The sequence below is a fragment of the Ursus americanus genome, chromosome 24, assembly GCF_024610735.1.
Source record: "Ursus americanus isolate L20-20 chromosome 24, mUrsAme1.1.p, whole genome shotgun sequence".
Classification (NCBI taxonomy): Eukaryota; Metazoa; Chordata; class Mammalia; order Carnivora; family Ursidae; genus Ursus; species Ursus americanus.
Genome location: NC_142150.1, coordinates 47,349,678 through 47,359,527, shown reverse-complemented (window position 1 = coordinate 47,359,527; position 9,850 = coordinate 47,349,678). Strand labels below are relative to the sequence as shown.

The window sequence follows — 9,850 nt, the reverse complement described above, 5'->3', positions numbered from 1 at the left end:
AGATGCTGCGGAACTGGGACCGCTACCGGCACAGTGAGAAGGTGGGGCGCCGCGTCCCCGCAGACGGCACTGTGTCCCACCCGGGGGTGGGGTGCAGCCCACAGCCTCCCTCCAACCCCCCGACCCCACGATCGTCCCCTGCCTGGGGAGCGTATGCTGCCAGAGCCAAAGCCTCCCCAGGCCCAAGGAGGACAACAGAGGGAGCGACAGCGCCGGGCCACAGTCCCCTCCTCCTTGTGGGAGTCGGGGCCCCGCTCTAGGGAGACCCAGCCTCTCTGCAGACACCACGGAGCCAAGGCCAGAAGCTTCGACACGCCTGGTGCTCCTTGGGCTCCGTGGTGCCGCCGGGGCCTGTCTCACCAGCGCCACCTTCTTTCCTGTAGATGCGCCGTCGCGTCTACAAAGGGGTCCCTCCGCAGGTGCGGGGTCAGCTGTGGGCCCTCCTGCTCGATATCGAGACGGTGAAGGCCACCAACCAAGGGGTATACGAGGTAAGCCCTTCCACCCCCAGCAGAGGCATGGCCCTTGGATGACGCCTCGGCAGGAGCTCAGGGGAACCCGTGGGGAGGGAGAGGTGAGGTCATGTGCCTTGGGGACCCGGGGCGACCCCAGCACTCTCCTGGTGCCTCTCAGTCCCGAGGGTCCCGCCATCTCCCTGCTGCCCCCGCCTCAGTCCCATGGGCCCCAGAGCAGGGCAGGCATGGGGTCAGAGACAGGCAGGGCTGTGGGGCTCTGTCCTCCTCCTGGGCGGGCTTAGCATCAGGGTGATGGTAGCCGGCACCCTGGACAGGCCCAGAGCCCCACAGCAGCCCTCCCGGCCCTGGAGCTTGGGATGGGGGCCGGCCAGGTGGGCCGGTGCCAGATTCCTGCTCGGCCCGCAGAAGGAGCTCATGGATGCGAAGGGGAGGAGAGCCAGCCTCTGCCCTGCCCCACCTGGGGGGCTGCAGGGCTCCAGGGGGCATCAGGAGCACAGGCCCAGGGACCCTCCCTGTGTCCCCGAGTGCCCTGAGATGGGCCTGGGCCCTGGGAGCACATTCCAGGGAGCAGCCTCTGCAGGGACGCGCTCAGGGCCCAGGCTGGCGCTCAGTCCTGGAGGATGGGCCCCTGTGTGGGGGAGGGGAGGAGCCTCGGACTGACCATCGGGAGTGCCCTCCCTGCCCAGGGCTGCAGAGCCCGAGCCCCGACGCGGGCATCACGGCACGGTGGGCACTGGGGCGGGGCTCCGGCTTCAGAGACAAGGGACGCAAGGAGGGTTCTGCAGGACACACGACGCGGCGGCCAGCAGTGCTCCCTGCTGAGGAGGGCAGTTGGGGGCAGTTAGGGTTCCGTGGCCCTGACGCAGCCCCTCCTCCCCGGTTCTGCCCACAGAAAATGAAGGAGCAGGCCCAGCTCTTCTCCAAGGACATCCGGCAAATTGATCTGGACGTGAACCGGACCTTCCGGAACCACGTCATGTTCTGGGACCGCTATGGCATCAGGTGAGGCTGCGGGGCAAGCAGGCTTCTGGGGTCCCCAGGGGACACTTCAGGGGTCAGGGTGGCCCAGGGGCTTCTGGGGGGGCAACCCGGGGTCTCTGCGGAGGGGGGGTGATGGCAGCAAACACAGTCCTGCCGCGTGGGAAAAGCGCTGGGGATAACCCAGTGGCCCCCGGGGTCGGTGGCAACAGAGGGCGCCAGGACAGGGTCTTGCGGCGAAGCCACGGAGGAGAGGTCTAGGGGCTGCGGGCAGCGGTGCAGAGGCAGCGCCTGGCCCCAAAGGGGACGGTCAGGGTGCAGCTGGCGGCTGCTCCAGGGCTGCAGGGGCAGGGGCAGGGCAAGCTGACGGCTCCGTGAAAACCCAGGAGCTGAGCATCCCAGGGCGGCAGCTGTCATGGAGGCAAACAGAAAACAGCAGAATGAAGATAAACTCCCACCGCACTGTGTGTCTGAGCTGGCTGCACGTTACTGTGTGTAGACCTGACCCCAAAGACACGGCCCCCGCCCAGATGCCCTGAAGACCGCAGGTCCCAGGAGGCTGGATTCTGCCCCCGCCGGCCTCGCTGTGCGGGCTGGCCGGACAAGAGCCACCCACCCTGCTCTCCCCTTTTCCAGGCAGCGAGCCCTGTTCCACGTGCTCTCGGCGTATTCCATCTACAACACCGTGAGTGTCCCCCTGCCCAGCCTGCTGCCCCGCGGGTGCCCTCCGTCTCGAGGATTCCTGACCCACCAGGGCACATAGTTAGGACTCCAGCTCCCAATGTCCCAGAGACACAAGGGAGGGGCTCCCGACTCTAGGACTGAGGCTGGGGGGGGGGGTCCAGACCTCACGGCAGGGCCCGAGTCTCTGAACCCTGGGGCCGCCAGGTGCTCTAGCCCGCACCGCTGTGACGCGACAACTGCGTTCTGGTCCTGAAGAGACCGTACTCTGAATCAGAACCTGGGTGGGGAGGGAGGTTCCCATGACCCTGACCTCCACCACGACGAGGTGGCCTCATTCCATCGGGGCCTGGCTCTTGCAGGAGGTGGGCTACTGCCAGGGCATGAGCCAGATCGTGGGGCTCCTGCTAATGTTCCTGTCGGAGGAGGACGCGTTCTGGGCGCTGGCTCAGCTGATGACAACGGAGCGGCACGCCATGCACGGTAGGGGGAGGGCAGGGCGCCTGGACGGGACTGGGAGCTCAGGACAGCCTCCTGCGCGGCTGCTCCAGCAGCGGGGAGGCCAGGACCCCCACCCAGCGCGCCTCCCCACTGGCAAAGGACACCGCCTCCCCAGGGGGCTTTCGCAGTCCCGTAGCCGTGGCCTCCAACCCCACCATTTGCAGACCATTCTCGCATTCTCGCGGTCCTTCGGCCTCCTGTCTGGCTGCCGGCTTCCCCCCCGACCCCTCCCGCCAGCCCATGGCCAGAAGAACCCAGGCGCCAGCCTCTCCTACTCCCGTGGGCCCCCAGCCTGGCTCCCAAGCCCAGGAGATGGCCCTGCACACCCCCATTACCCTCCCCGTGGGCTGCACTCCCTGCCCCTCGGTGCTGGGGACCCCCTTGCCCCTGCTGCGACCACCGCAGGAGAGACTAGCTGGGTCAGATGGGCCTGGTCCTCAGCCCAGGGCACCCACCCCGCTGGGTGTCTGTGAGGAGGAGGGTCCTCTGCCCCTGGCCCCCAGGCCTGGACGGCAGTCCTGCTGTCTGGGAAGAGCGGGTCCAGCCAGGGCTCGGGAGGGCTGTGGGCACACACGGGAGCCAGGGCACGGGAGAGCAGACACCTGCCAGGACTCACCCCCCACCTGGTGGGGGAGAAGGCCCTGATTGTTGGGGGGCCTGGGGCCTTCTCAGGCTTCTTCATTCCAGGGTTCCCCAAATTGCTGAGGTTTCAGGCCCATCATGACCTCATTCTTGCCAAAGGACTGCCAAGGCTGAAGGAGCACCTGGCGAGTAGACGCTGTCCAGACGCCCCGTCCCCTATGGCCTGGGCAGGGGTGGGGGGCGAGCAGAACCCTGCTGAAGCTGCCCAGACTTTGCTGTCCTGTTCCTTCTCCTGCTGGGCCCGGGGGCGGCGTCAGGGCTGAGCGGGGCCGTGGGGAGTGTAACCACCTGGTGCGTGGGGCCCTGGCCCAGGCTGGGTCCTGAGCACCTTCTGCCCTTCCACCAGGACGAGGAACAGATGGGCACTGGCATCTACACGGCCAAGTGGTTCCTACAGTGCTTCATCGACCGGGTAAGGCCACCCAAGCCCACCCGGTGCCTGACCTGCTCCCTGCCCCTGGCCCCCAGGGAGGCCCGAGCTCAGCCCCACCCTCCAGACTGGCCGGGCCCCACCGGCGGCCCTAAAGGCTGAGGCTCACAGGGAGAACCCAAGAGGCCCCCTCGAGGAGGTTCAGAGGACGGACTGTCTCCGTCTCCGCTCTCCCAGGGAAGGCCAGATCAGCCTGGGGCGTGGACAGGCCCTTGGCCCATTCTGCAGCCAGCCTGGAGTCCTCTCGGGGCGTGTGGCCACCGAGCGTGGGGCAGAGTCTGTGGCCCCCCAGGTCCGCGGGTTGTGCCGGCCAGGCCCTCACCACCCGGAGGCGTCTGGAGCCCCATCCTCCCCGGGCGGAGCACGCCCCCAGGAGGGGCTGCGGGGCCTCCACGGATGCAGCTGGGCAGGGGCGGCAGGGGCTCCCCGTGGGCCCAGCTGAGGCTGCTCCTCTCACCCCTGCTGTCCCCACAGACCCCCTTCTCGCTCACCCTGAAGCTCTGGGACACCTACATCTTGGACGGGGAGCGCGTGCTCACGGCCATGGCCTACACCGTCCTCAAGGTGCACAGCAGTGAGTGAGCCCGCGGGAGCCCGGGTGTCGGGGAAGGGCAGGGGCGGAGCGTGCAGACCTCAGTGGAGGGACGGGGGCCGGCAGGCGGGTTGGGGGGCGCCCTGCAGACGAGCAGCAGACACGGGGTCCCCCCGGCCACGGCTCTGCCCGCGGCACTCCTCGGCGCAGCTGGACCCCCAGCAGTCGTCCCTGGGAGGCACCCTGGGGCAGCAGGCTGGGCCTCCCTGGCTCTGACTCACACCCTTTGGCCAGAACGCCTCCTGAAGCTGCCCCTGGAAGGTCTGCGGGAGTTTCTACAGGACACCCTGGCCCAGCCCTGGGCCCTGGACGATGAGGGGGTGCTCAGACACCTTCGGGCCTCCATGGCCCAGCTGAGAAAGATGCAGTGCGACCTGCCCCCCCCAGGTGGGCTCAGGGCCCCGTCCCCTCCGGATTCACCCTCCTGGGGCAGCACACAGTGGACAGAGCCCCCGGGGCCTTCCTCCTCGTCTCCGTCCTTCTCCTCTTCTGCTCCCACCTTGGGGAACCCAGGCCAGGGTGGGGCACCCGGGCGCTCACTGCAGGGGCCGGGCATCAGCAGCCTGGAGGGTGGCGGTCAGGGGCAGGCCAGGGTGGACACAGGGAGCCACGAGCCCACCTGGGCCCAGCAGGCTGGGGACAGACAGCCTGCTGGAGACGCTAATGCAGTCTGCCTCTTTGCAGCGGGCCCTGAGGAGTTCCCCACGATGCCCCTGGGCCTGGAGCAAGGGTCCCCGGCACCCAGGCCCCTCCTCCCTTCTCCAAGCATTGAGACACTCCCCGGAGTGGACGGGCCGGCCTCCCCAGGTCCAGCCACCCAACATGAGCAGCTGGGACACCTTCCCAGCCAGGCCATCCTCCAGGCCGAGGAGCCGCTGCTGTGGGAGGGAACGTCCACGGAGCCAGCGGCTGCACCCCTGAGGCCGGGAGCCCCAGGGGCTCAGGTTCTGACCCAGCTGCCCCCAGCCCAGGACCCCTGGCTGGCCCAGCTGCCCCCCCAGCGATGCAATTCCCTGCCCAACCTCCAAGGGCACCAGGACAGTGCGGGCAGGTGGCCCCTGGATGTGGGCTTGAAGGCACAGTACTGGGTCCCTTTCCCTTCAGCCCCTACCTGGGCCACCCCGGGGGCCACACCACAGACCAGGCCCCGGAACACCCCTGGAACTCCCGGGACAGCGTCCACCCAGCCCAGGAAAGAGGCAGCTGTGGGGCCCAGGACACCCTTCCGGCCCTGCGGCCACTGCAGCTCATGCCCCTCTCTGGGGAGTGACCGGCATAGCCGAGACAGAGTCAGGGCAGCATTGAACCAGCAGCCCCAAGGCCCCACGCCTGCCCGGGACCCTCTGACCTCCGTGTCCATGGGGAAGCTAGATGCCCCCTGGCCTCTGGAGCAGAGCGTGGTGCTGAGCGTGGGGGCCCTGAGGCTCTGGCCGGCCAGCACCATGCCCTGCCTCGTCACACTGGCCTTCCTGGAGGACGGCAACCCCCCCAGGAGGCATAAGTCCCTGACCCAGGGGGACCTCAGCCGGCCTGGCCCCAGGCCCTAGGGGGCAGAGACGACATGAGCCCCCCCACGACCAGAATGAAGACGGATGGGATCGAGTGCCCCGTGGCCCCGGCCAGTCCTGGGTTCTGGCCCAAGGCTGGGCGAGCCCTCTCAGGGCTCTACGTGGCCACATGGGACCCGGGCATGTCCCACAGATCTAGGTCTCTGACCTAGGGCAGCGCTGGGAACCACAGGCCACCCCAGCTAAGGCGTAGCAGGGGCAGGCAGATGGCCCCCCCCCCCACAGCAGGAGGCACGTGCCACCAGAGATGGGGTCTGGAGCGGTCGCCTGGCAGCATCGGGGCAGAGGCCGAGGTCACGCAGACGTGCGGGGACCCTGTCCAGGAACCCCAGCACCACGGCTGCAGCTCGGTCCTCGGCACCTGCCTCTCGGGGGCCCCAGACGCAGGAAACGTGCCGACACCCAGGGTCAGCACAGGCTGCCAGGTGGGGGACACCAGCACCCACGCCTCCGTGTGACCCCGGCAGTCCTCGAAAGGAAAAGCAGGTCTCCCGCCCCAGGGGAAGGCTCGCACCCTCGGTTCCTAGCCCGTCTGCTGCTGAAAGGTCAATAAAGCGTTTTGTCACGAGGCAAAGCCGGCCTGTTCCTTTGGCGCCCAGAGCTCTGAGCACGAAGACACCCAGAGAGAAGAGGGTGGCTCGGCCCGGGCCGCCTCACCCACCCCTGCAGGTGTCCCCGCAGAGGGGCCTCCGGGCAGACAAAGCTGAGGGTCCCAGGTGCCTTCCAATCGCGGCCAGACGCCAGGATCAAGACCATCAAATAATTTACTGCGACTCAGCCTGTGGCCAAAGGGCCAGGACGGGGCTGGGAGGAGAGCGACAGCCGGGGTGCCGGGGGCCTCAGGTCACCACAGTCTGTGCAAAGCGTCCTGGGAGGTCTGCGGTCACTCTGTCCGGGGAGCCGGGGCTGGCCGGGCTCCGGTGGCACTTCCTTCCTTCCTTCCCCTCCTCCTTCCTCCGTCGGCACCTCCTCCCGGCATCCGGCACTTCCACGCCCCGTGCCCGTGCTCCTGGGGCACAGAGGGTCTGCGGGGATGTCAGAGGGGGCCTGGAAGGGAGGTCAGGAGAGCAGGCACCTGCAGCTCAGGCAGCCCGGACCCCCCTCGTCGGGCGGGCTCAGCTTCCGCACCTTGTGCTGCCGGATCTCTCGCACCAGCGTGTAGAAGGCGTCCTCCACGCCCTGGGAAGAAGGGGCCGGCTCAGAGTGGGACTCGGCCTGGGGGCCTGGCAGGGGAGGGGACCGAGGGACCCCGGCCTCAAGCTCAGGCAGAATCCCCGCCCTTTCCCACCCTCTCCCCAACCCGACTCCCACACAGGCAGCCGGGCCCTGCTCAGCCTGCAGCCCCAGGGCTCCCCCCATCAGGCAGCTCGCTCCTCAGGAGCTCCCCCACAGGGCGGGCCCTCGGTCTGGCTCTCAGCTTGAACATCCCGTGTCCTACTCCTCTCTGACCTACCAACATTGTCCCCAACAGCCCATGAAGTGGGCAGGGCCAACAAGGGCCCACGGGGCTCTCTGGGGGCAGAGGGGCCAGGGCCCCAGGGTCGCCGCTCCGGCCTGGCTCAGGGCAGCTCTCTCCAGGGACCTCTGCCTCTCCCAGGAGCTGTGTCAGCCCAGACCCTGGGCCCCAGCCTCCCTCGCTGCCCTGCCGTCCGGGGACACTTACAGCGCTAGGGGCCGCTGGGTCACGGGGGTCCCGGAGGGTCCCAGAGGGTCCCGGAGCTGGAGCCAGAGCCAGAGCGGCTGCCCTGTGTCGGGGGAGAGGGGGCAATGAGCACTGCTCCCTGGCAGGGGTGGGGTGGGGCGGGTCCCTGGCTAGCTGTGGGGTGGGGAGCTGGCTCACCTGGCGCGTCTTGGCCGACGTCTCGATGTAGGGGATGCCATAGCTGCGGGCAAGGTCCTGTGCCTGCCGGGACTCCACAGTGCGCGCAGCCAGATCACACTTGTTCCCCACCAGCACCATGGGCACGTCATCGGAGTCCTTCACTCGCTTGATCTGCTCCCTGAAAGGAAGAAGGTGGGAGCCAGTCACTGGGCTGCGGTCACGGCTGCATCCAGGACCCGGTCAGAAAGACACGATGAGAAACAGGGACGGGGAGGCCCCTGAGGGCCGGCCAGCAGCTCACCTGTACTGGTGGATGTCCTCGAAGGACTTGGTGTTATTGATGGCGAACACACACAGGAAGCCTTCCCCAGTGCGCATGTACTGGTCCCGCATGGCGCTATATTCTTCCTGGCCCGCTGTGTCCAAAATGTCCAGCAGGCACGTCTCACCATCGATAACCACTTGCTTCCGATAGGAGTCCTGCAGGAGGACAGTGCTTCAGGACCCTCCACCACCTCCCCTAGGATGGGAGGATCCAACGGTCAGCCCCTCTGGGCACCTCCCCTGCCCCGCCCCCAGATCCCAGGGGGAGGGGACGCCCTCCTATGGAGCATCAGAAGACAAGCCCACATCAGGATTCAGGGCTGGGAGCAGGAACAGCGGCACTCACCTCGATGGTGGGGTCGTACTCATCCACGAAGTGGTTCTGAATGAGCTGGATGGTCAGGGCGCTCTTCCCCACACCACCAGCGCCCACTACCACAAGCTTATATTCCGTCATCGCTCCTCAAGGGATGCAGCACGGGGCACTGTGGTGGTCTCCTGTCCCACCTGCTGAGGAAGCTGCACTCAGCCAAGGCCCAGCCCCGCAGAGCAGGCCTGTTGAGCTCCCTGGGCTGGCCCGTCCCACCCTCTGGCCCCAGACAACCAGGGAACAGGGGTAGCCACCAGAATGGTGGCCCAGCCGCCCACCTGTGGCACTTCCAGTCCAGGGGTGGGAGGGGGCCCTCACCTCCAGCTGCACTTATGGCTGTGAGAGAGCAGGGAGCTGGCCCCCCCAAAGGCAGAGCTGACAGCTGAGAGCATCTCCCAACCACGCACCCAAATTAGAAGTGCTGGGTAGGCAGAAAGCCTGAACCGAAGGCCCTGCAGGCTGAGGTTACCAGTCCCCTCCCTGCAAGAACAGGTCTTGCCACAGCGGAGCGCACAGCAGCAGCATGCCCAGGCAGGCCAGTGCCAGTCTACAACCGGCTCCGGCCCCCCCCCAGCATGTTGCTGCTTTTGACAAGCATTTATCGAGCGCCTACTGCATGCCAGTTGCTGTTCCAGGCACAGTGTGACAAGCACAGAAAGAAGCCCCTGCCCCCGCTCCAAGGAAAAGACCAGCACACGTTACAATAAGGAGAAACACACAGCATGCTGTTGCCATAGGAGCTTTGGAGAAAATAAGGCAAACAAGACAGTCGGGTGCGGGGCCGGGCGGGGGTCCCCGATAAGCAGGCTGAGAGGCACAGACCCAACGGAGGTGCGGAGCCGGGGTACAGGTGAGAAAGAATAAAGGCCTGGACCAAGGCCTCCAGCTGAGGTGTCCCAATTTGCGAGGTTTAACGAGGGGTGCCCTTGCTCTTGTCCCCGGACTGTGGGCAGTGATTTCCTAACCCCTGACTCGCCTGCTGTGTATCGTGATGGCCGCCTGGTGCCCGAGCCCTTGGGAGCGCGCCTAGAGGGGGGCCGCAGCGGACCTCGGCTCGGGGGAGCCCCCGCACGCTGCCCGAGAGCACTGCTGGGGCCCCTCGGAGCGCAGGGCAAGGGACGCGGAGGCACGGCGCCCCCGCCGCCGCCCGCAGCCCCCGGCCGCAGCGCCATGCCCGCCCGCCCGCGGCTCACCTGCGCCCCCGCGCGCCCCGCCGCCGCCGCCGCGCCTCCAACGCCCCGCGCCGCAGCCCAGGTCGGGGCCGCCGCCCGCCCCGCCGCCCGCCCCCGCCGCACTCACCGCTCACTGGCGCGACTGCCCTCCGGGCCGGGGCCGGGGCTGGGGCGGGGGCGGGGAAAGGGGCCGGGGCCGCGGCGCGCGGCTCGCCCAGCGCATGGGCTACGTCCGCGGAGGGTGCGGCTCCGGCTGCCGGCGGCGGGGCGCGGGCGGACACCCAGGGGAAGGAG

General features: G+C 68.1%; 2 protein-coding genes across 8 annotated transcripts; one reads left to right on the top strand and one right to left on the bottom strand.

The window, feature by feature from the left end:
- Positions 1-1,368: 1,368 nt before the first annotated feature.
- On the top strand, positions 1,369-5,847 carry LOC148107907 (TBC1 domain family member 3D-like). Its single transcript, XM_087855222.1, has 8 exons — positions 1,369-1,478; positions 2,091-2,139; positions 2,498-2,618; positions 3,309-3,403; positions 3,625-3,690; positions 4,183-4,282; positions 4,535-4,687; positions 4,985-5,847. Exons 1-8 carry the CDS (start codon positions 1,372-1,374, stop codon positions 5,845-5,847), a joined length of 1,554 nt encoding a protein of 517 aa, XP_087711348.1. The 5' UTR covers positions 1,369-1,371.
- A 767-nt stretch (positions 5,848-6,614) lies between these two features.
- HRAS (HRas proto-oncogene, GTPase) lies at positions 6,615-9,830 on the bottom strand. 7 transcript variants are annotated; one of them, XM_045770760.2, is made up of 6 exons: positions 9,684-9,830; positions 8,361-8,521; positions 7,992-8,170; positions 7,709-7,868; positions 7,532-7,613; positions 6,615-7,047 (listed from the first exon to the last, which is right to left on the bottom strand). In XM_045770760.2, exons 2-5 carry the CDS (start codon positions 8,469-8,471, stop codon positions 7,551-7,553), a joined length of 513 nt encoding a protein of 170 aa, XP_045626716.1. In that variant the 5' UTR covers positions 8,472-8,521; positions 9,684-9,830; the 3' UTR covers positions 6,615-7,047; positions 7,532-7,550. The 7 variants fall into 7 exon arrangements, with proteins under 7 accessions (XP_045626716.1, XP_045626713.1, XP_045626715.1 ...); XM_045770757.2 differs by lacking the exon at positions 7,532-7,613 and having other exon boundaries at positions 9,684-9,829; XM_045770759.2 differs by lacking the exon at positions 7,532-7,613 and having other exon boundaries at positions 8,361-8,524; positions 9,684-9,807.
- Between the last annotated feature and the right edge of the window lie 20 nt (positions 9,831-9,850).

Coding starts and splice junctions, on each gene's coding strand:
- LOC148107907 (XM_087855222.1), top strand. CDS start 1,372: ATGAAGGAGCAGGCCCAGCTCTTCTCCAAGGACATCCGGCAAATTGAT. Junction 1,479..2,090: donor TGGGACCGCTATGGCATCAG/GTGAGGCTGCGG, acceptor CCCCTTTTCCAG/GCAGCGAGCCCTGTTCCACG. Junction 3,404..3,624: donor CAAGGCTGAAGGAGCACCTG/GCGAGTAGACGC, acceptor CCCTTCCACCAG/GACGAGGAACAGATGGGCAC.
- HRAS (XM_045770757.2), bottom strand. CDS start 8,471: ATGACGGAATATAAGCTTGTGGTAGTGGGCGCTGGTGGTGTGGGGAAG. Junction 8,171..8,360: donor AGTACGACCCCACCATCGAG/GTGAGTGCCGCT, acceptor GTCCTCCTGCAG/GACTCCTATCGGAAGCAAGT. Junction 7,048..7,708: donor CGTCGGCCAAGACGCGCCAG/GTGAGCCAGCTC, acceptor CCTTCTTCCCAG/GGCGTGGAGGACGCCTTCTA.